The sequence below is a fragment of the Ranitomeya variabilis genome, chromosome 2, assembly GCF_051348905.1.
Source record: "Ranitomeya variabilis isolate aRanVar5 chromosome 2, aRanVar5.hap1, whole genome shotgun sequence".
Lineage (NCBI taxonomy): Eukaryota > Metazoa > Chordata > Amphibia > Anura > Dendrobatidae > Ranitomeya > Ranitomeya variabilis.
In genome coordinates, this window is record NC_135233.1 from 737,714,937 (window position 1) to 737,742,882 (window position 27,946).

General features: G+C 42.6%; 1 protein-coding gene across 2 annotated transcripts; it reads left to right on the forward strand.

The window, feature by feature from the left end:
* BEND3 (BEN domain containing 3) lies at positions 1 to 27,946 on the forward strand. Of its 2 annotated transcripts, XM_077289613.1 has the most exons (4): positions 1 to 263; positions 16,981 to 17,037; positions 21,986 to 22,179; positions 25,350 to 27,946. In XM_077289613.1, the coding sequence occupies exons 2-4, from the start codon at positions 16,998 to 17,000 to the stop codon at positions 27,579 to 27,581; spliced, it is 2,466 nt and encodes an 821-aa protein (XP_077145728.1). In that variant the 5' UTR covers positions 1 to 263; positions 16,981 to 16,997; the 3' UTR covers positions 27,582 to 27,946. The 2 variants fall into 2 exon arrangements, with proteins under 2 accessions (XP_077145728.1, XP_077145729.1); XM_077289614.1 differs by lacking the exon at positions 16,981 to 17,037 and having other exon boundaries at positions 12 to 263.

Here is a 27,946-nt window from a genome sequence, read left to right on the forward strand (position 1 = left end):
GCCTGAGTGGAGAGCGGGCAGGGGGCTGTTCCCACCGCAGCCTTGGTCTCTCTGCTGTGTCCTTCTGCGGAAATGACACACGCGGAGTCCCGTCACGTCACGCGAGAGCGCACGGACACGCAGCACACAAAGACACGCCGGGGGAGGCAGTGGGGAAAGCACCCGACAACAAGCTGAGGCGGCGGCTTCCCCCTCAGTCTGAGCCTCTATAACGGAGTCCACATCACACACGCAGCTTCACAGCTGACTGGTCCCCACATGAGGTGAGTGGGAGCACGCAGCGCGACGTGAAACACGGGGGTGACGCGGCTCCACGGGTGGCAGGATGGGCACATTGATTCTCCTAGCTACAGCCAGACGCAGAAACAAAGCCACCGAGGCAGAAAGACCCCAGTCCAGCCCGCCATTGGGTGCAGGGATGAGGAGACTCCGCCGTCACCTCACACACTGCCGCGGTGACGTCATGGCCCGCGAACTGCCGCTGTGGAAACTCCGGTACCGCCTGCCGCTCCGGTGACTCTGAGTAACTTTCTGCCATTGGTGGGAGGAAGGTCTGGCCCCTGCAGGAGATGCCTTTTTCTGGCTACTGGTGTGGCGAGCCTTACTCGTGAGCTGCTCTGTAATGGAAACTTGTGCACGTTTTTATTATAGTTGCCCATGCCAAGAAATCAGAGCTCTCCTTTGGCACATAGTTACCAACAGCCATGATTTTGTCACCGTCCCCCTTCCAACTTTCCTTACACCTCATGGTACTGCTAAACTAATAGCATCTGCAGATCCTCACCTTCCCTGGGTCCTGTGCTGCGTCTCTGCAGCCAGTCATTGGATTCAGTGGCTTGCGCCATCTAAAGTAACAGATCCGCTTTGCCTGGTGATTGGCTGCAGCGCTGTTGTCGTGATATCACCACTACAGCTACAAATATGTAGTTCTGGACTCAAGGAGGCAGAGTACAAGCTGATTGTATTATACTTAAAGGGGTTGTCTGGGTCCATCAATGTGTGATCATCGGGGGTGCGGCACCCCTGCCAATCCGCTGTTGTCAGTGGTGGCGGGAACTGCAGGGCCCAGGTGTGGAGTTGCACAACTCTGTTGATGGAATGGTGACTGCGGTCTGGTACTCCACATCCACACCCTATTGATATGAATAGGGGGATGACGTTACAGTACCCAGTCACAACCCCTCTTCTGTCGATGGAGCTGTGCTATGCAGTTTCAGCCAACACCAGGATCATCTAATCACCGAGGTCGATGGGTGTCACACCCCCACTGATCGGACATTGATGACTTATCCTAAGGAGGCCATCAATGTTAAAGTCCCAGACAACCTCTTTAACGGAGCTGTGACGTGTGAGTAAAGAAAGTTGAAAGGGAAAAAAAAACCCTTAGACCAGTGTTTCTCAACTCCAGTCCTCAAGACCTCACAACAGGTCATGTTTTCAGGATTTCCTTAGTATTGCAAAGGCGATGGAATTAATGCTTGAGCAGGTGATGAAATTATCACCTGTGCAATACTAAGGAAATCCTGAAAACATGACCTGTTGTGAGGTCTTGAGGACTGGAGTTGAGATACACTGCCTTAGACCATGTTCACAAGTAGAGAAAATACTGAGTTTCCTCTATGTCGGTTTTTGTGCAGAAAATCTGCTTTTAACTATCCATGAAAAATTTATGCAATTTCATGAATCTCCTGCTCACTGCACCTTTTGTTGCCTTTTATTTGCTTTGTTTACAGCACACTTGGGTATTTTCTATCATATAGACCCCTCAAAGTGACTTCAAATGTGATGTGGTCCCTAAAAAAAAAATGGTGTTGTAAAAATGAGAAATTGCTGGTTAAATTTTAACCCTTATTACTCCCTAACAAATAAAAATTTTGGTTCCAAAATTGTGCTGATGTAAAGTAGACATGTGGGAAATGTTGCTAGTTAAGTATTTTGTGTGACATATCTCTGTGATTTAAGGGCATAAAAATTAAAAGTTGGAAAATTGCGAAATTTTCGCCAAATGTCTGTGTTTTATACAAATAAACGCAGGTAATATCAAAGAAATTTCACTACTATCATGAAGTACAATATGTCACGAGAAAACAGTGTCAGAATCATCAGGATCCGTTGAAGCGTTCCAGAGTTATAACCTCATAAAGGGACAGTGGTCAGAATTGTAAAAATTGGCCCGGTCATTAACATGCAAACCACCCTGGGGGGTAAAGGGGTTAATGGCTCTGAGGAATAAGAGTATTAATCAGAACGTGGCCGATTGACAACAGTATTTTAGGGGTTAATCTCAACTGTGGTATTTAAGTGGTTGTAAGGGGTCACAAGACCCCCTTTGCAACCATGAGCATCGCGGGTGCCGATCGTTACCATGACACCCTGAGGTCATGTGATGGTCATATAGCTGTGAGATCATATAGCTGTGAGATCCACCTATAAGCTGGGTCTCACAGGCTGTCAGTAACTCACTGATTGCTCTCATGCACTACAGTTTATTACATCAGTTATCAAAGTAAAAGATATACCTGTCCCACATTGAAACTACGTAAAAGAAGTGAAACTAAATATGTGAAAAAGTTTTTAAAAAATGCGCACACAAATCGCAAAAAGCCATTTTGCCACAAAAAACACAGCGCTTGTGATAAAACAAAAAAAATCCAAACATATAATTGGTATCGCCGCGTCCATAATGACCCGGTCTAGAAAACTGGCACATTATTTCTTTCATATGGCAAACGCCCAAAAAATAAAAATGCCAAAAATCTTGCTTTTTCAGCATACTAATTCACAAAAAAGTGAATAAAAAGCGATCAAAAAGTCCTATGTAAAAAAAAAAATAAAAAAATGGTATAAATGAAAACGCCAAACTGTCCCGCAAAAAGAAGCACTAATTTCGATAATTCGGCAAAAAAATGATATGATGATGCAAAATCAAATTACCGGTAATTTTCGTAAAATGTAACATAGTAACATAGTATTTAAAAATGAAGGAAGACTTTAAGTCCATCTAGTTCAACCTATAGCCTAACATGTTGATCCAGAGGAAGGCAAAAAAAAAACCCATGCGGCAAATACTAAGCTCCACATTGGGAGAAAAAATTCCTTCCCGACTGTACGTACTGCAATCAGACTAGTTCCCTGGATCAAAAATATTGTTTTTTAGTGTGTAAAAATAGCAAAGCATAAAAAAATCTAAATCTAGCATTGCTGTAATCTTACTAACCTGACAAATAAATGACCGTAGTCTTATCACTTTTACCGCACAGCGTATGGCATAAAAAATAAAACCAATACCTTACCTGAATTGCTGTTTTTTTTGTTAATTCTGTGTTTGAAAAATCTAAATAAAAAGCGATCAAAAAATATTGTCCCAAATATTATGTGTCCTGCAAAAAATAAGTGCTCATACAGCTGTTTGCCAAAATATAAAAAAGTTACAGCTCTCATAATATGGTGACGAAAAAAAAACAAAACACTTTTTATAAAAAGCATTTTTACTGTGATAGCAGCAAAACCTAAAAAAAACACTATAAATCTGGTATCTCTGTAATCACACCGACTCAAAGAATAAGCCCGCCTTTTCACTTATATGGCACGAGGAACGCCAGAAAAATAAGAACTATTCTTGTACTGCTGTCTATTTGTTCATTCTACCTCCCAAAAATCAGAATAAGGCTCGGCTCACATTTATCCTGCTCTCTCCGCTGAGTGCTTACGTCAGGGTTGCCTTGTAAATTCCCCAAAACCGACAAAACACCCGAAGGAACCACTCACTTTTGAGGCAGATAGTCACTCTGGAGTCATGATGGACTGGTCTGTGTTTCGACGGTGTCCCATCATTTTAGGTATCTTTTTCCCGCACAAGCATGGGCGACCACAGATCTGTACATGTCTAAAAAGATGGATACCACCAGAGCAGACGCCAAACCAGGGACGGACTGGGACTGAAATTCAGCCCTGGCATTTGAAATCACATAGGCTTATGCTCTGCCTGCCACCAACTCCCAGATGGAGATATATTACTAATATTACCCTGCTTATGGGAAATCAACATTTTTTACAAGACCAGTATTTATAATCCAATAATATTGCTATATAAGATTAAATAATTATATAAAAATATGATTTCAATATGCCAGACAAATTCTAACAAATCATAACCAAATATTACAAGCTTATGCAGTATTCATAATACCACCATACTGATTGTTAAAGGGGTTGAGGTTAAAGTCTATGTGATATCAGACATCTGAATACTCATAGCACGCACTCTGAAGATTCTCCAGTGTTGCCAGTGGGAAAGTGTCCATCATGTGACCTCATGTATGGGATTTTCAAACCTCTGGCCACATTTTGACTAATTGTACTCGGCTTTGCTGATTTCACTTGTATTGAGCGAGGCCGTGCACGTCTAGTCAGCACGTGACCACATGTATGCAAATCTCATAACATGATCAGGGGCGTAACTACAGTAGGTGCAAGGTTTGCAATTGCACCCTGGCCCTGGAGGCTAGGAGGCCCCAAAAGTCCCTTTGGCCTATATAAAAAGACCAATGCTATTAAAAACTTGCAATAATTGAGAGCACCATTAGATTTTTTGCTTTGGGGCCCATTCTGTTCAAGTTACTCCACTGCACCTGATCACCAATTCCCGGCACCGGAGAGTCCTCATAGCACGCAAGCCCTGTGAGGATTCAGAAGTCCGCAGTCACATAGTCACTGGAGACTTTAACTTCAAGCTTGGACAACTACTTTAACCAAAACCCCTGTACTAGGAATGATATTACCGTCATACAGTGACCATATAATGGTAATATCATATCTACACCAGTGCTCTGCAGACCATATATGTGTATATTGAGAAGGTTCTCACCAGTGACATCTCGCTAATTGTTGTTGTTCATTTTCCCCTTTCCTTTGCATTTGGTTCAGACCACCATGATCTGCTTCCATCCAAAACTCATCCCTGCAAAATGTAACACACAAACATCTTCAATTCACTGATTTTCCATGACCCTCCTCACATCCTACCACCTCTACACAAACCTCAACTTGTGATACCTTATAGTAATTCCCATGTGCCTCCTTTAATAATGCCCACAATGACCTCTTATAATAATGACCCTGTACCTCCTTATAATAAAAATATACCCTATGCTTTCTTATATTGATAATAATAATTATGACTCCTTGCTTCCCTTAAAAATGATAACAATCCCCCCCATGTGCCTCCTTATAATAAAGACCCTCAATGCCTCTATTGTAATAATGCTCCTGAGCAATGGCGTAAATAGAAATAACAGGCCCCATAGAAAAGGTCTGATCACGTCACAGTCAAAGAAGAGCATAGAGCATATCTCCCAACATTTTAGGAAACATAGAAGGAAATGTATTGCCGCACTTAGACAGTTATTTTGCCCGTACTGAAGCCCCTAAGTGGTCTCACTCACTATGATACCCCGTTCATGGCCCCCGTACAGTATTATGCCCCACAAAGTATGATTGCCCCACAAACCTTACACAAAGTATGATGCCCCACATCACCCCACACAGTAAGGGTGCGTGTCCATGGTCCATAAAGACGGCGCTTTGGACGGAGCAGAAAACCCGCGCCGCCCCTTTCTGTACGCATGGTGATTCCGTGTGTGTTCATTGCACACATCTGGAATCTCCGCACCCCATGCATAGGGCCCTGTGAGTTAGGCTAGGTTCAGATTGCGTTAGTGCAATCCGTTTAGCGCAAGCGCTAGCGGATTGCGCTAACGCAATGTCTTTTTCGGGGCCGCGTTCAGGGGTCGCGTTAACGTCCCCGCTCTCGCAGATCCCCGATCTGCGAGAGCGGGGAACGGACCTCTGGCGCGCCGCGGACGCTGCAAGCAGCGTCCGAGGCGCGCTACAAAAGACCGGCACATCGCTAGCGCGTGCCGAAAATGACACGCGCTAGCAATGCGCTCTAACATTGCCGGCAATGGGAGCGCTAACGGACGCGGTGCACGGCGTTAATTTCGCCGTGCAACGCTGTCCGTTAGCGCTATCCCATTAACGCAATGGGAACCTAGCCTTACTGTCGCCGCAAGGTAAACAGATATGCTGCGTTCTAAAAAGGCCCGCCGCATGTCCGTAAACGCAGGGCCGCCGGATGCGTGTTCGCACGCATAGTGGAGACGGGATTTCAAAAAATCCCCTCCACTATGCTGTAACATCTGGAGGCTGCGGGTTGAACGCTGCGGCTGTGCGCAGCATTCAATCCTCAGCTAATCCGGGTGTAATCCTGAACATGGACACATACCCTTAGAGAGTCACCATAGACTGCCATACAGTAAAGTATCCACCACAGACCCCCACACAGTATGATGTCCAGCACAGGCCCATATATAAAGTATGATGTCCAACAAAGCTCCCTATACAGTACTGTGACATCACAACCTCCATATAGTATGATGTCCCCCATGACCATGTCATACAGTATGGTGATCACCACAGCCTCCAAAATAGTGTAATGTACCCCATAGACCACCAGACAGTATAATTTCCACAACAGCCACCCCACACAGTATGATGTCCACCACAACCACCCTACACAGTAAGCTGGTCCCCCCACAGTCACCCCACATAGTATGATAGATCCCCCATACAGTATGAAGTTCCCCGATGGCTCCAATACTGTATTAGCCCCCTATATAGTATGATGGTCCATGTCACAGCCCCCATATAGTATGATGTTTCTCCCAACACCCCCCATATAGTATGATGGTACAACCCACAGCTCCTTATATATTGAGATGGTACACCTCACAGCTCCTATGTAGTATGATGGTACCCCCAACAGCCCCCCATGTAGTATGAGGGTTCATCTCTTAGCCCTCTATATAGTATGATAGTCTAACTCACAATTCTCCATATTGTATGGTGGGTCCACCCCACAGCCCCTTATATGCAATGTTGGTCCATCTCGCAGTGCCCTATATATTGTGATGGTCCCCCACAACCCCCAAAAATAAAAAAAATCCCTATACTCACCTAATCCAGGCACCTCATCCTCCTCTCTGTCTGACTGCTTTTCTATCCATTCTCGCAGTGGATGCTGGTGGCGAAATGCAGTGACGTTATTGCACGTCACTAGTGATCAGCGTTGAACACAAGAATGTGATCGACACTATGATTTTGTTTTTTATTAATTTATTTGTATTTCATGTTAATAAAATTCATATTTTGGTATAAAATGCTCCGTTTCCTCTTTGCTTGAATTAGCTGTTAGGGGTTGTGTATAAACATCAAAAACTCACCAAACGTAGCCTAAGATAGCAAACCACCTAGCCTAGAAAGTACAGTATTTGACATACCGTATACACCTATAAAAATGAAGAGACTGTCTAAAACCTGATGTGAAGGATGGCACCAGAGAGATCACACAGAATCCCATCGCTGCCACCAGGGCTGTGGAGTCGTGGAGTCAGAGTTAGTTTTGGTTGGAGTCGGAGTCAGTAGAAATGTACCGACTCCGATTCCAGCTTTAAAAAAAATTTATTAATATTTCATAATTGAACTTTCATATGAATTTTATAAATGTTACTCAAATATACATGTTCTATCAAACTATGAACCACAGTGATAAGCAGTTCTGCTGGATATAGAGACATTTCTTACTTCTTGTGTGTCACTGTTCTCCACTGCCCTTATCTAATCTTATACTTGGTTAACCTCATGCTGCCCCAACCCCCCTACTTACAATGTATGAAACTGAAAGTGAAAATGTGTTGCAAATTTTTAGTAGTAAAGCTCCTCCTCTAGACTAGATGTTTACTAGGTGTGCGTCTTCCAAGCATCTCACAGCTGCTACTCAGAAGAGGAAGACTGTAAGAAGTATTATCCTTTCAACAAACTTTGCATCAGTTAACTGTGAGTACATGAGGAGTAACAGTATTACTGACCACTATATCAGTTGTACGACCTGGCAATAATTTTGTACAATTGTTTTTAGGAAAAACAATTGTTATTTGGATTGTGAATGCAGAATTAAAAACCTGAGAATGTCAAAGAAGCGTCACATTAAATCAGCTGTATTTGAACATTTCACCATCACTCAAGATAGAAAACATTATGTCTGTCAGTGTATGACAAATGATCCAGACGAAAACAAATGCTGTGAAGCCAAGATCAGTGCATATTCAGGCAAAGATAAAAATCCTCCTACCAGAGCTTCTAATCTAAAGAGACATTTACAGCGCTTTCATCCAGAAGTACTGAAAGCAGTGGATGAGAGAGACTGCATCCAAACCAATGAACCAGTGCCCAGCTCTTCCAGCCAAACAAAGGAGCAGAGAACTTTGCAGCCATCAGTTGCAAGATATTTTGTCAGTGACAAAGTTACTGTGACAATGACAGATACGTTTAAAAAACAGATCATAGAGCTTGTTGTAAAGGATAGTGTGCCTATTTCATTATTTTCACGACCAGCTTTTATGTGTCTGAATGCGGAAATGGCCCGCAAGCTTGGTGTTTCTCTGGAGAGAGAGAGTATTAGAAAATTAGTAATCGAAGAAGCTTTTAAACAAAAGGAAGAACTTAAAAAAACTCTCAAGGGACGCTTTCTGTTTCTTAAAATGGATGCCTGCACACGTCACAGAGTGAACTATTTTGCCATCAATGTCCGATTTGTTTGTGACAAAAATGAAATAGTTACCAAAACATTGGCAGTAAAAAACACCAAAGCTCATCACACCAGTGAGTTTCTCCAGGTCTTGGTGGAAAAGGTTCTGCAAGACTATGAACTTAAAAAAGAGCAAGTTCTTTCTGTCGTAACTGACAATGCTTCAAATATGATAAGTACTATTAAGCTAATGAATGAGAGTAATGATGGTGACCAGCAGCTAGAAGAACATTCTGGGTCCACAGACAGAAATGTTTGAAATAGAGGAACACAGTCTTGTAACTGAGGAGCAAACTGAAGTTGCTTCAGATGAACAGCAACATGATAGTTTAGATCAGAGGTCCCCAACCGCCGGTCCGCGGACCAGGACCGGGCCGTTGGGGTTTTTCAGCCGGTCCGCGGCGCCCCTGTTCAGCGGTCACGTGGGACCGCTCATTAGAGAAATGAATAGGCGGCTCCACCTCCCATAGGGGCGGAGCCGCATAATTCATTTCTCTAATCAGCGGTGCCGGTGACCGCTGACAGAGGAAGAGGCTGCGGCACCGAAGACCAGCTGTCCGGGGGAAGGAGCGGGACGCCGGGAGCAGGTAAGTATCGCATATTTACCTGTCCTCGTTCCACACGCCGGGCGCTGTCTCCATCTTCCCGGCGTCTCTCCGCACTGACTGCAGGCAGAGGGCGCGATGACGCATATAGTGTGCGCGCCGCCCTCTGCCTGATCAGTCAGTGCAGAGAGACGCCGGGAAGATGGCGCCGAGGAGCTGCAAGCAAGAGAGGTGAGTATGTGTTTTATTATTTTTATTGCAGCAGCAGCAGCACAGCTATGGGGCAATAATGGACGGTGCAGAGCACTATATGGCACAGCTATGGGGCAATAATGGTGCAGAGCACTATATGGCACAGCTATGGGGCAATAATGGTGCAGAGCACTGTATGGCACAGCTATGGGGCAATTATGAACGGTGCAGAGCACTATATGGCACAGCTATGGGGCAATTATGAACGGTGCAGAGCACTATATGGCACAGCTATGGGGCAATTATGAACGGTGCAGAGCACTGTATGGCACAGCTATGGGGCAATAATAAACGGTGCAGAGCACTGTATGGCACAGCTATGGGGCAATAATGGTGCAGAGCACTATATGGCACAGCTATGGGGCAATAATGGTGCAAAGCACCAGGGAAACAAGCATGGTGCTCCCACTCATTCTGAACCTATGGTAAGTTGAATCACATTCTCATTATAAATGTCATAATTATATGATAAGTATGCACTAAGCTCCATCCCTCCATAACCCCACCCCCATATGACCAAAGCCCCGCCCCTGCCCAACCCCCACCGGGCCATGGAAAACTGGTCTTGCTTAAAGCCGGTCCCTGGTGCAAAAAAGGTTGGGGACCTCTGGTTTAGATGATCTTGTTGAAACTATGTCAATACGTTCTTTCATTCATCACATGCGCTGTGTTATGCATACGCTACAGCTGGCTATAAGAGGCAGTCTGCAAGAAGGACATGCTGCTGCACTGATTGGCAAGGTGAGAAAATTGGCTACTGTTGCCAGAACCCCTAAAGTTGACTCAATTTTGAAGAGATGTGCTGGAAAAGGGGCAATTATTGATCAAGCCACACGATGGGGCAGTACTTAATGATTCAGCGCTTGGTTGAACTGAAAACCTTTCTTGTAGACATGGCTAACCCTCAACTGACGCTAAATGAAAGTCAGTGGAATCAGGTGACTGAGCTGGAAAAATTGCTAGAGCACCCATTTACAGTGACTAAAAAATTACAAGCAGAGGACTTAACTCCAGGTATTTTCTTAAAGGAGTGGAAGACCCTGATGTTTCGCCTGTCCCAAAGAGGAGGGTTAATTGCAAGTGGCATTGTTACATCAATGAAACGGAGAGAGGAGCTACTATTACAAAATAACATTCTTTTGGCAGCTGTTTATGTAGACCCAATGCATCGGATTCGTCTAGATGATCAACAGCTAACTAAAGGAAAAGAAGCTCTGTTTGAAATAGCAGTAAGGATGAAAGGGTTGCAGAACAGTCAGGAGGAACAAGAAGAATTTGGTCGTCCTGCCACATCTTCACCCTCATCAACTGATGAAGAATTTAATTTAAAAAAATATTTGGATCACAAGGAATGTGCAAAGCGTTCCTGCATAGAAGGAGTCATCCCCATCAAAGAACACAGCCAGTACATTTCAGCAGAATTTTTCATGTGCTCTAAAAGAAATTGAGAAATTTGACCGTTCATCAAAAATAACAGTGCAACAAGCGATTCCTCTGTATCCTGACAGTGTCAGAGATGTTGCCCGAGTGGTTACTGCTTTGCCACCAACCCAAGTTAGTGTAGAGAGGTTCTCTGCTCTCAAAATAATTAGATCAGATTTGAGGGCATCCATAAAGGAGGATCTGACAGTGGCAATACTTTTTCTGAGGACAAATTTATAGATTTCTTATTAACTGCATAACAGTGTTTATTGCATATTTACTTACAAGAGTTTAGAAAAGTTATTTGCTATATTCTAATTATATTCTAATAAATATAGTTTTTGCTCTAAGTGGTCTGATTACTTATATGATGGTGAGAAACTGAATAAGCAGGATGTTAATATTTTACAACAGTAAATTTATTGTTACGTATTGGCCATTTATGAAGGAGCCGGAGTCGGAACCTGATAAAATCCAGGAGTCGGAGTCGCAACTGTGGCTTTCCGACTCCACAGCCCTGGCTGCCACCACATGTAATGAAGTCACACCTCGCCACCTGCCTGATGCCACTATTACGTAAGATGGATCACATAATGTGGTCTCCCCACTATCACCAATGTGACATTCTGCACCCCCTGGGGACATGTAAAGTCAGCTTTGTACAGTTTTACACAGACACCCCTTGTTCACACGGGACCAGGGAGGCATGGGGAATGAGAGGATGTGGCCCATGCAGTCACTGATGTGGCACCACACTTGCTCACAACCCTGACAGGATGAGAGGCTTTTTTTTACCAGTAAAGCAAAGCCCTGCCAGCCCGGTAGGACTGCCACCAGTTCCTCGTTAGATACAGTGGGAACGGAAAGTATTCAGACCCTTTACATTTTTCACTCTTTGTTTCATTGCAGCCATTTGGTAAATTCAAAAATTCATTTTTTTTTCTCATTAATGTACACTCTGCACCCCATCTTGACTGAAAAAAAAAAACAAATGTAGAAATTTTTGCAAATTTATTAAAAGGAAAACTGAAATATCACATGGTTATAAGTATTCAGACCCTTTGCTCAGACACTCATATTTAAGTCACATGCTGTCCATTTCCTTGTGATCCTCCTTGAGATGGTTCTACTCCTTCATTGGAGTCCAGTTGTGTTTCATTAAACTGATAGGACATGAAAGGCACACACCAGTCTATATAAGACCTCACAGCTCACAGTGAATGTCAGACCAAATGAGAATCATGAGGTCAAAGGAACTGGCCAAGGACCTCAGAGACAGAATTGTGACAAGACATAGATCTGGCGAAGGTTACTAAAGAATTTCTGCAGTACTCAAGGTTCCTAAGCGCACAGTGGCCTACATAATCCTTAAATGGAAGAAGTTTGGGACCACCTGAATTCTTCCTAGACCTGGCCGTCCAGCTAAACTGAGCAATTATGGGAGAAGAGCCTTGGTGAGAGAGGTAAATAAGAACCCCAAGATCACTGTGGCCGAGCTCCAGAGATACAGTAGGGAGATGGGAGAAAGTTCCACAAAGTCAACTATCACTGCAGCCCTCCACCAGTCGGGCCTTAATGGCAGAGTGGCCCGACGGAAGCCTCTCCTCAGTGCAAGACATATGAAAGCCCTCATAGAGTTTGCTAAAAAACAAACAAAGGACTCCCAGACTATGAGAAATAAGATTCTCTGGTCTGATGAGACGAAGATAGACCTTTTTGGTGATAATTCTAAGCGTTATGTGTGGAGAAAACCAGGCACTGCTTATCACCTGCCCAACACAATCCCGACAGTGAAACACGGTGGTGGAAGCATCATGCTATATGGGTGTTTTTCAGCTGCAGGGACAGGACGACTGGTTGTCATTGAAAGAAACATGAATGCCAAGTAAAGAGATCCTGGATTAAAAAATCTTCCAGAGTGCTCTGGACCTCAGACTTGGCCGAAGGTTCACCGTCCAACAAAACAATGACCCTAAGCACACAGTTAAAATAACAAAGGAGTAGCTTAAGAACAACTTTGTGACCATTCTTGACTGGCCCAGCCAGAGCCCTGAACTAAACCCAATTGAGTATCTCTGGAGAGAACTGAAAATGGCTGTCCACCAAAGTTCAACATCAAACCTGACGGAACTGGAGTGGATCTGCAAGGAAGAATGGCAGAGGATCCCCAAATCCAGGTGTGAAAAACTTGTTGCATCATTCCCAAGAAGACTCATGGCTGTACTAGCTCAAAATGGTGCTTCTTGTCAATACTGAGCAAATGGTCTGAATACTTATGACCATGTGATATTTCAGTGTTTCTTTTTTAATAAATTTGCAAAAATTTCTACCTTTTTTTTTTTCAGTCAAGATGGGGGTGAAGAGTGAACATTAATGAGAAAAAAATGAACTTTGTTTCATTGCAGCCATTTGGCAAATTCAAAAAAGTTTGAAAAATTTAAAGGGGTCTGAATACTTTCCGTACCCACTGTATAATCCGTTTAACGGACCGGGCTTATATCTGGCTAGAAACCAGCCCCTGTAGCATGGGAAGTTAAAACGGAAAATGGACGTGTGGATCGAGATAAAAGAGCATCCCAAGGTTGAATTATATATTTAATTGCCTTAACCCCTTTCTGCCAGCTGACGGAATAGTACGTCAGCTGGCAGAACCCCCGCTTTGAGGTGGGCCCACCTCAAAGCCGCGACATGTCAGCTGTTTTGAACAGCTGACATGTGCGCGCAATGAGCGTGAGCGGAATCGAGATCCGCCCGCGCCCATTAACTAGTTAAATGCTGCTGTCAAGCGCTGATAGCGGCATTTAACTAGCGCTCCCGGCCGCGCGGCCGGAGGTGCTCACTCCGCTGACCCCCGTCACATGATCGGGGGTTATTGGTGCATTGCCATAACAACCAGAGGTCTCCTTGAGACCTATGGTTGTTGATGGCCGATTGCTTTGAGCACCACCCTGTGGTCGGCGTTCAAAGCAACCCTGCATTTCTGCTACATAGAGATGATCTGTGCTTCACCTCTATGTAGCAGAGGCGATCGAGTTGTGCATGCTTCTAGCCTCCTATGGAGGCTATTGAAGCATGCCAAAGTAAAAAAAAAAGTGTTTAAAAAAATAAAAAATATATAAAAGTTCAAATCACCCCCCCCCCCTTTCACCCCAATCAAAATAAAACAATAAAAAAAAAAAAAATCAAACCTGCACATATTTGGTATCGCCGCTTTCAGAATCGCCCGATCTATTAATAAAAACAAAGGATTAACCTGATCGCTAAATGGCGTAGCGAGAAAAAAAATCAAAACGACAAAATTACGTTTTTTTGGTCGCCGCAACATTGCATTAAAATGCAATAACGGGCGATCAAAAGAATGAATCTGCACCAAAATGGTATTATTAAAAACACCAGCTCGGCACGCAAAAAATAAGCCCTCACCCGACCCCAGATCATGAAAATTGGAGACGCTACGGGTATCGTAAAATGGCGTTTTTTGGTTTTTTTTAAGCAAACTTTGGATTTTTTTTTTTACCACTTAGACAAAAGAGAACCTAGACATGTTTGGTGTCTATGATTCTCCAGGTCATTACGAGTTCATAATGGCAGGTTAGTTTTAGCATTTCGTGAACCTAGCAAAAAAGCCAAACAAAAACAAGTGTGAGATAGCACTTTTTTTGCAATTTCATCGCACTTGGAATTTTTTTCCCGTTTTCTGTTACACGGCATGGTAAAACCAATGGTATTGTTTAAAAGTACATCTCGTCCTGCAAAAAATAAGCCCTCACATGGCCATATTGACGGAAAAATAAAAAAGTTATGACTCTGGGAAGGAGGGGAGCAAAAAACGGAAAAAGCTCCGGGGGTGAAGGAGTTAAAGTGAACCTGTCTGCAGGATTTTGCCAAGTAAGGCTGTTTTCACATTTGCGTTTCAAAACGCAGCGTTTAAAAAAAAAACGCATGCAAACGCTGCGTTTTTTAGACGCATGCTGAGAAGTGTGTGACAGCTGCCAATCATCAAAATCAACTAGAAAACCCACTATAAATAGAAATAGCTAGGGTTAGGGTTAGGATCCCTAGTAACCCTAGGGTTCCTAACCCTAACCCTAGGGACCCTAACCCTAAGGGTTAGGATCCTAACCCTAAGGGTTAGGGTTAGGATCCCTAGGGTTAGGATCCCTAGGGTTACTAGGGATCCTAACCTTAGGGTTAGGGTTAGGATCCCTAGTAACCCTAGGGATAGGGTTAGGGTTTTCTTGTTTTTTCTTGTGTTTTCTTGTGTTTTTCTCTAAAAACGCATGCGTTTTTAACGCAAGCAAACGCATGTGCTTAAAAACGCATGCGTTTACATAGCAATACATTTTTTTGCCGCAAGAAAACGCATGCGTTTTTTGCGGCAAAAAAACGCCCACAGAAATTACGACAGGTTGCATTTCTGCAACAAAACGCAAGCATAAAAAAACGCATGCGTTGCCAAAAACGCGTCAATACGCATGCGTTTTTAATGTTAAGTATAGAAAAAAAACACATGCGTTTTTCAGCGCTAAAACGCAAGTGTGAAACCAGCCTAACCTACAGACACTGTCAGGTTGGTAGTGTTAAACTGATTAAAATGATACATGGGGTGAAGAAATCGTTTTGTGGTTCTTGTTTAATCAGTGAGAAGTTTGCCCTTAATTATATGTTTGTGCTCTGGGGCGGAACTGTAGGCAGAGTGTTATCTTCCTGCTCTAAGCCAGAGAAACCAAGGCGAGATCTGCCCACAGACTGCCCCGAAGCACAGTTATATTCCTGCTCTTAGGGTACCGTCTCACAGTGGCACTTTGGTCGCTACGACGGCACGATCCGTGACGCTCCAGCGTCGCTCCAATATCGCTCCAGCGTCGTAGACCGCAGTCACACGTTGCAATGCACGACGCTGGAGCGATAATTTCATGACGTATTTGCGATGTAGAAGCCGTTGGTTACTGTGCGCACATCGTATACAACCTTTGTTACACGATGCGATCATGCCGCCACAGCGGGAGACTTGACGACGAAAGAAAGTTTCAAACGATCTGCTACGACGTACGATTCTCAGCGGGGTCCCTGATCGCAGTAGCGTGTCAGACACAGCGATATCGTATGGATATCGCTGGAACGTCACGGATCGTGCCGTCGTAGCGACCAAAGTGCCACTGTGAGACAGTACCCTAAGACAGACTGCCCCGAAGCACAAACAGTCTGTCTTTATGATGAGGAACATGTTTGTGCTTGGGTTCGGCCTGTGGGCAGGTTTCGCATTGGTTTCTCTTGCTTTAGAGCAGGAAGATAAGACTCTGCCTACAGTTCCGCCCCGGAGCTCCAGCATATCGTTAGCTGCAAACTTCTCACTGACGTGAAACTCTGCTTCTCGTAGGGTACTTTGAAAGTGTTTGTGCCAAGTTGGCCAACATTCCACAGGTCAAGACCGCAGAACTCATTGATTTCATGCCTGACCAGGTTAAGGCTTTGAAGAAAGCAAGTGGTGGGACAACAGGGTTTAATATGCATATTTGGAATTTGTATCAAGCGAATACTGTGAAATAAAACACCGTCTCGGAGTCCCTCAATAAGTATACTCTGTCTTGACGTATACTTTTTTTTTTTTTTTTTACTGCATGGCATAAAATTCTATTGATTTGACCTCATGAAAGCTTGCGTAGCCTAGCACAATTAAAGAAAAGTTAAGAGTTTTCCACTTTGTTTAAAAAAAAAAAAAAAAAAATCATCCCCAAACTATTGCAGTTATGTAAAATAACAAAATTAAGTTGTGTCTACCCTTCCAATGTTTTATTCACCAAAATGTAGCAAAAACACAGCAAAATCTTTATTAGCTTTCTATTAGTGAAAACACGATGCAAAAACACTGAAAGAATTGACATGCTGATTTAAAAAGCAGTACAGTTCTCAAATTAAGTCGGGAAAGAGAAAAGCGTGTGCATGAGATTTCTAACGTTGTATAGCTTTTACTGGTACATGGTAACTTTTCTGTACAAAAAAACTGCAGAAAAAAAAGCTGTAAAAATGAACCTCTTTTAAAGGGTTTTATTAAAAAGTATTACCTAGTTACGGTAATTTACGCTTTACCACACTATTTTTTTATTTTTGATGCAGGAAAAGTAAAAAAGAAAATGAGTTCAGTTGAATTCCGAGACGAAGATGAAACTGAAGGTTTGTCCTTTTTTGTTGTTTTTTTTTAGAGCTAAACTTTGATTGGTTGCCTTGCTGTGGATAACAAAGGCTTTTTTTAAAAGTTGGTTTATGATTTGAAGCTGACACTCGGATTCTTGAGAAGACTAAATTGAGCTGTGCAGTATACATTTGTACAAAATACATTATGACCTTGGATAATTCTTCTTGAGGTTCAGTGTTGTTGTATTTTTCTCATAGTATAGTTGCTTCATTTCAAAAAGATAATTAAAATGGGGTTTTAAGATAGATAGAAAGTTGTTTCAATGTATTTGAAAATGATTAAAACTAGGAATGAGCGAATATCTTCGGATAACCTATTATCCGACTAGTTATAGCGCATACCGAATAGCTGCATCGGGAACCCGGATACCTGGAGCGCTCCCGATAATCAGCTGTTCGGCGCTGAAGCTGCATGTGTCACGGCTGTGTGACAGTCACAACACATGCATGGAGAGCCTGTGTGTTGGACTCTCCATGCATGTGTTGTGACTGACACACAGTCGCGACACATGCAGCTGCGGCGCCGAACAGCTGACTATCTGGAGCGCTCCAGGTATCCGGGTTCCCGATGCAGCTATTCGGTAAGCGCTATAGCTATTGGGATAAGGAGTTATCCGACGCTATTCGCTTATTCCTAATTATAACCTCTAGGACCAGACCTAATTTGGCTTCAATGTCCACACATTTTTTTTTTTTTTCTTTCGGTTTTTTTTTTTTTTTTTTTACATTCCAGGAGCTTTTTTTTTTTGTAGCTGACAACTTTTTTTTTTTTTTTGCGGGTTAAGGTGTACCTGTTAGTGGAAACATGGAAACATTTTGGCCTATATATAACCTAACACCTTACTTTTACTAACTCTTTTTGGGAAGAAATTGAAAAAAAACACCTATTCTGAGATTGTTTTTTGACATTTTATTTTAAATACTATGCTATTCACGTGCTGCACAAATAAAGTATTAACTTTCTTTTTTTGTGTCAGCATAATTGCCAATATCAAATTTATGCTGTTTTTTTGTTTATTACTTTTCTTCAATAAATACTGTTTTAAAAAAGTTTTTTATCCTCTTCTGAGAGTAAGGCTATGTGTACACAGTTCACTTTTGATGTGTTTTCTCTGTGCGGAAATGGGCCAAGAAAGTTATCGAATCCTTATGCAAGCTTATTCAATGACAATCCTGAAGTGTTGTGCACATGATCAGTAAATTTCCGTGCGTATTTGCAGTGTTTTTTTTTTTTTTTTTTCTGTAGCATGTTTCTGCACCCATTGACTTCAATTGAGTCAGTCAAATTCACAGCAAAAACGCAGGTATAAAAATGTTTGCGGATTTGCTGAGTATTTGTTTTGCATTTTACTATCTTCCTATGGTGTTTCCCACGCTCTCATCTGTGTGACAGCATGGGAAACACCGGCGCGGTGGTTCTTATCAGCGGTAACGCAAGCGCCGGTAAGACCATCGGTCAGAGCGCTGCGGGATCATGCAGTCGTGGGTCAATGAGACTACTGCTCCCATTAGGCTATTTCTGCTGTCACTGATAACATTGACAGCAGGTGCTGCTGATGGGAGACATAGTCTCATCTGCCGGCGCCTGTGCTCACAGTTAAAAAAAAAAAATAATAATAATTAAAATTACATACACATTCAAATAAAAAAAATTATGCTCACCTTAATGCCCAATGCCCTCGTCTCCTAGAAGTAATATAAAATAATAAACCAACATATACTCACCTGTCTGCCATAGTCCACGTAATCCCAAGTGTCCCACGCGATCTCACATGTAGAACAGTCACATCGGAAGATATGACTGCTCTACCCGGCCGCCGGCGATACACGGACAGGAGGTAAGTGCTCCCGCAGTGTATCACTGAGCTGCCGTGAGAGTTCACTGGAGCTCATCAGCTCCAGTGCTCTCACTTATGGCACTTCTGCTTGAGAACTTTCCCACGCAGCAGTGGTGCCGTAAAGGAGATTACCGGATCTGACCAGCTGATAAACTCCGGTGAACTCTCTCACGGCAGCTAAGTGCTACACTGACAGGAGGTAATCGCTTCCGCAGTGTATCGCCGGCTGTCTTTGAGAGCAGTCACATCAGTAACTGCTCTCAAAGTGATCAGGATCATCGTGGGACATTATGGATTACGTCGGCGGACAGGTGAGGAATATTGTGGTTTATTGTATTTTTGTTGCAGGAGACTTTGGCTTCGGTGGATCAGGCGTTCGGTAAGTATGGTTTAATTAAGATTATTAATGGAGTCTGTGTCATTATTTCAAATAAAGGACTTGATTCTGGGTGTCAGCGTTTTTATACAATATCACTATGGGGTTACTAATGGATAGGTGTCTTATAGACGCCTCTCCATTACTTACCTGTGGGCTTGATGTCACCTGACAGTACAAAGGTGACATCAACCCCACAAATATGAACCCTACTTGCCACCGCTACGGGGCAAGTGGGAAGAGTGAGGCTAAGCGCCAGATTGGGCGCATCTTATAGATGCGCCTTTTCTGGGGTGGCTGAGAGCTGATGTTTTTAGTCTGGGAAGGGCCAATATCCCTGGCCCCTGCCCAGGCTGTTAATATCAGTCCGCAGCTATCTGGCTTGCCTTTGCTGGTTAGATTTTATAGGGGGAACCTATGTCAATTTTTTTCTGGGGTCCCCTGTAAACTAGCTAGTAAAGGCTAAGCAAACAGCTGAGAGTTGATTAATAGCCCGGGAACCTTTATGGCTATTGGGTCCTTCCCAGAATATTAACGTCCGCCTTCAGCTGTCTACTTTCTCTCTGCTGGCTGTTAAAATTACGCGGGAGCCCACACAAATTTTTTTTTTCTTTAAAAGTAACTTTCTGTCTGGTTACAGCCTATGTATGTTCCTTCTGGTGACAATGTGTGTGTTTGTGTTTACTTATCGACTTAGTGATGATGGTGTTGGGCTGACACCTTTTCAATACTAATCCTAGAGCTAGGTGTCAATGACAGGTGCTGACAACAAGCCCTACTACTGCATCAGCATGAAAAAGGTTTTGAACCAAGAAATTACATCACAACTTTTTTTTAAAATATCTTTATCTAGGTCAAAAAAGCAATCATTATTGTACAAAACGCATACAAAATGAGATGCAGAAACCTTGCAGAAATTTCTCCAAGCAAATACTTAAAGTGCGCACATAGCCTAACAAGTTTAACATTTTTCCAGCAACTGTATGAGGGTTTTTTTTATGTCACAAGATGTAGTTTTCACTGGTCCAATTTTTGGGTAATTATGCATTTTTTTATAACCTTTTCTTACCTTTTCTTACACTGGAATGGTCAGAAAATCATTAATTCTAGGGTTTTTTGCATTTATCATACACTACTTACCATTCAGTATAATTAACATGCCACTTCTCTTTAGGTTGACATTATGATAATGAGAAAAACAAATTGAATTAGGGGTTTTAATGTTTTAATAATTTTGCTATAAAAAAGCCTTTCTGAGAACCACAAATGTTTTACTTTTTCTGTAGACTAATTTGTGTGAAGGCTTATTTTTGTGAGACAAGTTGCTGCTTTCACTGTTACTATTTTTTGGGTACTTCTGACTGCCTGCAATTCTTACATTGTTAATGTTTCATTCCTTGTGCAGGATAACTAATTTTTAATGTTTTATAGTATGAGTTGATACAATTACAGTGATATCCAATTTATAACTTTTTCTATGTTTCACCACATTTGAATATGATTATCACTTAAAAAATGTTTTTATTTTATTTGGTGTCATAACTTTCTAATTTTTCATAACATTGTTTTTATGAGGCTTATTATTCTTGAGTAATGAACTGTTTTTATTGGTACCATTTTGAGATGCATATGACGTTTAGATTTTTTTTTTATTTAATTTTATGTGAGGATAAGTGAACAAAAATAACTATTGTAGTCTTTTGTAGCTTGAACATACCATCCTTTTGATCGCATTAAAATACACTACACTACTTTTGTGGTGTAGAGCATTATTGTGTTAGTGTTATACTAAAAGGCAGGCTGGTAGGCTTTGACCTATACTAGACATAAAAGCCATTGTAAAGCCTCAGGTTGCCATAGGAATCACCAGCGCCCTGCGATTGTCCTGCGGGAAGCTGATGAAGTGACAGAGGAGAGCGCTTTCTCGACCACTAATGACTATGGCATCTAAAATTTTATTGGGCATCTGAAAACACTGACCGCACTCAATTTCCTCTTCAATATCTTTGCTATTAGGGGAAATTCAACTCTGGTAGGTCATTGGATCACAATCCTGAGGTGAAGATTCAGTGGCTTTACATGTCCTAATGTAAAGCGACACATTAATTATGATGTGAAAAGCCAGTAGGGTGATGGAATGAGGTTAAACACCACACCAATTCACGGTTCATTTCAGCACAAAAAGGGAGTACTACTATCACCACTGACATGTTTGAGTGGTGCTGGCTATAAGGCTTATAAGATTCAATAATGGCGAATAACAGTTTTCTTCGCCATTACAGTTGATGCAGAGACGGGAGCTAGCTTACTAAACTGAGGCAGACGGCCAACTTTCTTCAAACACGTTACTATTCATGTGCCAACACAGAGGGGAAGCTCCCTTTTTTTGTTATAACGGACCCGTATGTGAAGTTTTCTGGACTATGGAACTCCTCTGACATTGAAACAATGGGGCAGCTATTATCATGAAAGTATATTAATAGGTGCAATCAATTAAAAAAAATACTTTTATCTGATTAGATATTACATTTAAAACTTCCTTTGAAGCCATTTTAAATATAAAACCCAACCAACTCCATTGTTTTCAAAAGCACCTTACTCGGTGCAGGGAGGGAGACTGTTGGTAATTTTGGCCAGCATCTACTGTTACCTGCATTCTATATCTCAGTAATTATATTACATTTTTGATATTAATGTTTTCTGAACTTTACAGTCAAAGTTGTAAAAGTGGAATTACCGTGTGAAGAGGATCAACTGGTTTGTTCCCGTTCCATTTCAGTACGGAAGTTAATTCCAGAATCTACTGTCAACTGTCAGTCCAGTAAAAGGAAACAAGCCCTTAATACGTATGAAACTTCAAACAACGATGCTGAAATTATTGTAAAGAAAAGAAGACTTGTCCCAGAGGTGATGAATTAGATAATTTTTAGTTTCCAAGCAAATCTTGTTTAAATAGGGTTGTCCCCATTCAGAAAACTTTGGGCTTTAAGTTGCAGCAGTTATAATAAAACAAATCGAGTGTCACTTATCCCTCCCCTAAGGTCCAGCAATGGCTCTCCGCCGCTGCCCTTTCTCTGTTTGTCTGAAGGGTTGGTTTAACATTGACAGCACTGCAGCCAAGCTGAATTTTAACTGTTTAGAGCATCAATGATCCTATAAAAATCATGCTGGCATTGTAGCTTTTAATCAATGAATAAATGTGGTTAAAGGGAACCTGTCACCCCCAAAATCGAGGGTGAGCTAAGCCCGCCGGCATCAGGGGCTTATCTACAGCATGCTCTAATGCTGTAGATAAGCCGCCGATGTATCCTAAAAGATAAGAAAAAGAGGTTAGATTATACGCACCCAGGGGCGGTCCCGCTGCTGGTCCGGTCCGATGGGTGTCGCGGTCCGGTTCGGCGCCTCCTATCTTCATCAGATTACGTCCTCTTCATGCTTCGGCACAGGCGTACTTTGTCTGCCCTGTTAAGGGCAGAGCAAAGTACTGCATTGCGCAGGCGCCGGGAAAGGTCAGAGAGGCCCAGCGCCTGCGCACTGCAGTACTTTACTCTGCCCTCAACAGGACAGGCAAAGTACGCCGGAGCCGCAGCGTGAAGACCAGAAGAGGACGTCATCTGATGAAGATAGGAGGCGCCGGACCGGATCGCAACACCCATCGGACCGGACCAGCAGCGGGACCACCCCTGGGTGAGTATAATCTAACCTCTTTTTCTCATCTTTTAGGATACATCGGGGGCTTATCTACAGCATTCCAGAATGCTGTTGATAAGCCCCTGATGCTGGTGGGCTTACCTCACCCTCGATTTTGGGGGTGACAGGTTCCCTTTAAGAGAAAAAGTTTTATTACATATGGAAATGAGGGGGCCACCCTACACACTTGGCATGGCCAAGGGATCGTTGCACCTTTGTGCTGCCTCAATTACAGTATTTTTCCCTTTGCCACATGGTGATTGGCAGTGCTCTCTTTGGAGCATTGACTCATTTAATAGCCAGCCCTGTAGATACTGACACTGGAGCCGCCAAATGCATGCATAGATAGTGTTAGTGTGCAGTGGCAGAGTTCTCATCCTCCTCTCCTATGTATAGCATTCATTTGCTGCGCAGAGGAATGACGAGGAGCACTCAACAGCACAGAAGCCAATCATTTAGCTTGGCGGCTTTGAAGGATCCGTACCATCTACATTGGCAGAGCCGCTTAGCTCACTTTAACAAACTGCTGGCAGTACTGAACATTTTCTGAAAGGGAACAATCCCTTTTAAAGTGGTATTCCCATCTTCAAGATCCTATCCCAATATGTAGTACGTATAGTAGTACCGTGTTTCCCCGATAGTAAGACACCCCCGATAGTAAGACGTAGTGGGGGTTTTAGCGGGGTCGGCTAATGTAAGACGCACCCCCGAAAGTAAGACATAGTACTGTACGTTGTAAAAATATAAGCCGTACCGGTACCTTTTGCTGCATTAACTGCAGGATGCGGACGATTCAGCCACTGGTAACCAGGGTAAACATCGGGTTACTAAGCGCAGGGCCGCGTTTAGTAACCCGATGTTTACCCTGGTTACCAGTGTAAATGTTTAAAAAAAAAAAAAAAAAGTGAGGTGTCATATCTTGTTTTTTCTAGAGGTGATTTTGGAGTTTTTGGGCTGTCGGGACAGAATACAGTGGCTCTTCCTTTGCCTTTTGGTGTTTTTAATCCTTCAGAAAGATACTGTTGACTTCCATCTCCAAGTTCTAATCGTCGCTTCGCCGGAGGGCGCCCCAGTGCAGGCTGCAGTAGGCCGGCTCTGGCGGCGGGTCCATGCGGGGTGGAGTAGATGAAGCTGGCCGCTGTAGGTCGGAGCTGGGGCCCCGAGCACACACAGCCGTACAATCCGCCTCACAAGGAGAAGGCGGCGGCTCCGTACCATGAGAAAGGGAAGCCACCTCGGGCACGACCAGCTGCTGCTCCCCGACAAATGCTCCAGCTTCTCCGGGGGGTTCGTGGCCGGGGGCGGTGCTGTGGTTGGCGCAGGAGGCGGCGGATACTTGCATGTCCTGTCCTCCCCCGGCCCGGTGCACCATCCCCCGCACGGACTGTGCGCTCCGGAGCAGCAAGCAGCGGCCAGCTTCATCTACTCCACCCCGCATGGACCCGCCGCCAGAACCCGCCTACTGCAGCCTGCACTGGGGCGCCCTCCGGCGAAGCGACGATTAGAACTTGGAGATGGAAGTCAACAGTATCTTTCTGAAGGATTAAAAACACCAAAAGGCAAAGGAAGAGCCACTGTATTCTGTCCCGACAGCCCAAACCCTCCAAAATCACCTCTGGAAAAAACAAGATATGACACCTCACTTTTTTTCTTTTTTTTTTTACATTTACACTGGTAACCAGGGTAAACATCGGGTTACTAAGCGCGGCCCTGCGCTTAGTAACCCGATGTTTACCCTGGTTACCAGGGGACTTCGCATAGTTGGTCGCTGGAGAGCTGTCTGTGTGACAGCTCTCCAGCGACCACACAGGTTTTTTTCCCAATGTAAGACACCCCCCCGAAAGTAAGACATAGTGGGACTTTTGAGTGGTAAAAGAAAGTAAGACGCTGTCTTACTATCGGGGAAACACGGTAGTAGTAATAATATTAGCAAATACCTCCAGTTAGAAATGTATAGTTTTTCTGATTTGCTTTGTCTCTTTTCTCATGCGCAGGCATTGCAGGACCTTAGCTAGTTGCTAGTGGTCATAACCATGGATATCTATGATGCTGCAATGCCCTGCACATGAGAAAAGAGACGTAGGGAACCAGAAAAACTATACCACATTTCCAATTGGAGATATTTGCTAATATTATTACATCTACTACGTATTGCGATAAAATCTTGGAGATGGGAATACCCCTTAAGATTTATGAGTCTTCATTCAGTATGCTCATCACAACACAAGAGTGTAGGTTGTTTGACATATATCAATTTATGTTTTGTGTATAGTAAAGTATAATTTCAGCAAGTATCAGAACAGACCTGACTTTTTAACTTTTTTAATATTTTCGTCATTTCTAAGCTTTGCTTCTAATACTCGTGTTAATTATCTTTTGTATTTTAGACTTTTCTTTCATGTATGAGAAACAGAGAACCTGAGCCTTCAAACTTGGAGTTAAGAAATAATTCTGTACCTCACAGTGCTTCTTCTGATGAAGGAGACGAAATGTTCAATGAAATTACCTCTTCTCATAAGAAGCCTTTATATGGGATTTCACATAAAATCACAGAGAAAAGAAATCCTTTTACTTCGGATCTCACATTATCTAATGACATTTATGACAGAGGAAATCAGATCAGCACTTCAAATATTCGCATATTTACTGACTTGCGTAAACGCGATTCTAGCAGTAATGGTATGAGTTCCCAAACGAGTGATGACTCAAACATTTACTCCTTAATACAAAAAATGTTTTTCACTCTTAACACCCTTAATTCCAATATGACACAGCTCCACAGTAAAGTTGACCTTCTGTCTCTTGAGGTAAATAGAATAAAGAAAAAAGTGAGTCCTCATGAAATGGTGGCAGAATTTCACCCACCACCTGAGTATCAGCTAACTAGCACTGAACTTAAGCAAGTCTTAGATCAAAGTTCCTCAGCAGGTGATCTTGCATGTCGGCTATTGGTTCAACTGTTTCCCGAACTGTTTGGAAGTAATACATTGCCTAGAAACTGTAACACTTGTGGGTTCTCCAGTAAAAACAAACTTGAATCCCTTCATCTCCAGCTCATTAGAAACTATGTAGAAGCATGCTATCCTGCTGTTAAGAACACTACTGTATGGCAAGTTGATGTCTTACCTCAGATAAATGACTTCTTTAATCGATTTTGGGCTGAAAGAGAAATGGAGAGCACTCGTGAAATGCAGACCACTAATTTTTTTGAAAGTTCACCAAGTGAAAATGTTCACTTTATTGAAAATAAGGAGCAAGAGGAAAACGAGTGTCAAGAGAGGGCCAATGCCCTTGTCTCAGAGTTTTCTGTCAATTCACAGGACTTAAATGAGTATTTAGAAGAGGCTTCATCTCCTGGTGAATTTGCTGTGTTTTTGTTTCACCGATTATTTCCTGAAATTTTTAACCAAAGAAAATTCGGAGACAGATATTTTGTAGATCCTGAAGGTTTTAATCTAGATCCACATCGGTTGCAAATGATCCGCCAATATACGGAGATATATTTTCCAGACGTGCACGAAGAAGAGGTTTGGCTGCAGCAGTGTGTACATAGAATAAATGATGAGCTTGAAAGCATGTTTTTGGATGGGAGTGAATGTGATGATGCTAGAGATGACTGTTTTGAGTCAAACTTGCCTGATGATTTGACTGGAATAAAGGTAGAAGATGGTGCAGATCCTGAAAAGCCAGGAAGGAGATCTAAAAAAATATGGCTTGTTCCATTTGACTTTGATAAGGTTGACCTTCCCCAACCAGACTTTGAGGTTCCTTTTCCACAATTCCTGCTTAGCAAAGAGCAAGTTAAAAATATATATGAGACTAGCTTGTCAATTGGCAATTTTGCTTCGCGTCTTCTAGTTCGTTTGTTTCCTGAGCTTTTCACACATGAGAACCTAAGAAAACAATATAACTGCAGTGGATCTTTAGGAAAGAAACCACTTGATCCTGTTCGCATAAAACTTATCCGACATTATGTTCAGATACTGTATCCCAGAGCAAAGAATGACAGAGTTTGGACTCTGGAATTTGTAGGAAAGCTGGATGAGCGGTGTCGTAGAAGGGATACCGAACAAAGGAGATCTTACCAGCAGCAGAGGAAGATCTACGTTCCAATGCCTGAGAGGCAAGACTTTGTGTCTTTTGACTTGAACACTGAAAGATATAGAGATCTTATTGAAGGACCACCTCTCCCTCCTGAAAGAAGCACAAAGGACTTTTGCAAAATACCACTAGATAAGATTGCGGTTCCATCTCCAGACTTCCCAGTGCCTTCGGTGTATCTGTTAAGTGACAAAGAAATTAGGGACATTGTTCAGCAGAGTCTTTCTGTTGGAAATTTTGCTGCCAGGTTACTGGTAAGACTTTTTCCAGAATTATTTACTCCAGAGAATTTAAGACTTCAATACAACCACTCAGGTGCATGCAATAAGAAGCAGCTTGATCCTCTAAGACTGAGGCTAATTCGACATTATGTGGAGGCCGTGTACCCTGTGGACAAGATGGAGGAAGTATGGCATTACGAATGTATTCCTAGTATTGATGAAAGGTGCAGACGCCCAAACAGAAAGAAATGTGACATACTTAAAAAAGCTACAAAAAGTCAAAATAGTAACTGCTGAAGAAAACTTAGTAAAATATTCTGATGGGTTTTTTTTTTGTAATTTTTTTCTAGCGCTGCTTTAACATGTCTTCTTCTGAGTATTACAGTTGTAGGACAATGTTACTAGTACTTTCCAGAATGTGAGACCGATTGCATATTTGCACTCCATTATTATAATTTTTATTTTTTTTCTTGTATTTTATGCTGTTGGGTTTCTTGATATTGTCATTTTTTTTTTGCATTTTTGTTTTATATTTTGCCTTATTTTAGAAGGTATAATATTTTTGTAGCCAATGTTTCGTAGGCTCCTATGGTATTGTTGAATAGTATTTTTATTGCTGAGCTGAGACTTATTGCGCTCATGAATACATCATAAGAACTTTC

Excerpts from the sequence above, each read along its gene's own strand:
- BEND3 (XM_077289613.1), top strand. The coding sequence starts at position 16,998 with ATGAGTTCAGTTGAATTCCGAGACGAAGATGAAACTGAAG. Across the intron at positions 17,038-21,985 it reads AGACGAAGATGAAACTGAAG|TCAAAGTTGTAAAAGTGGAA; the intron begins GTTTGTCCTTTT and ends TGAACTTTACAG. Across the intron at positions 22,180-25,349 it reads AAAGAAGACTTGTCCCAGAG|ACTTTTCTTTCATGTATGAG; the intron begins GTGATGAATTAG and ends TTTGTATTTTAG.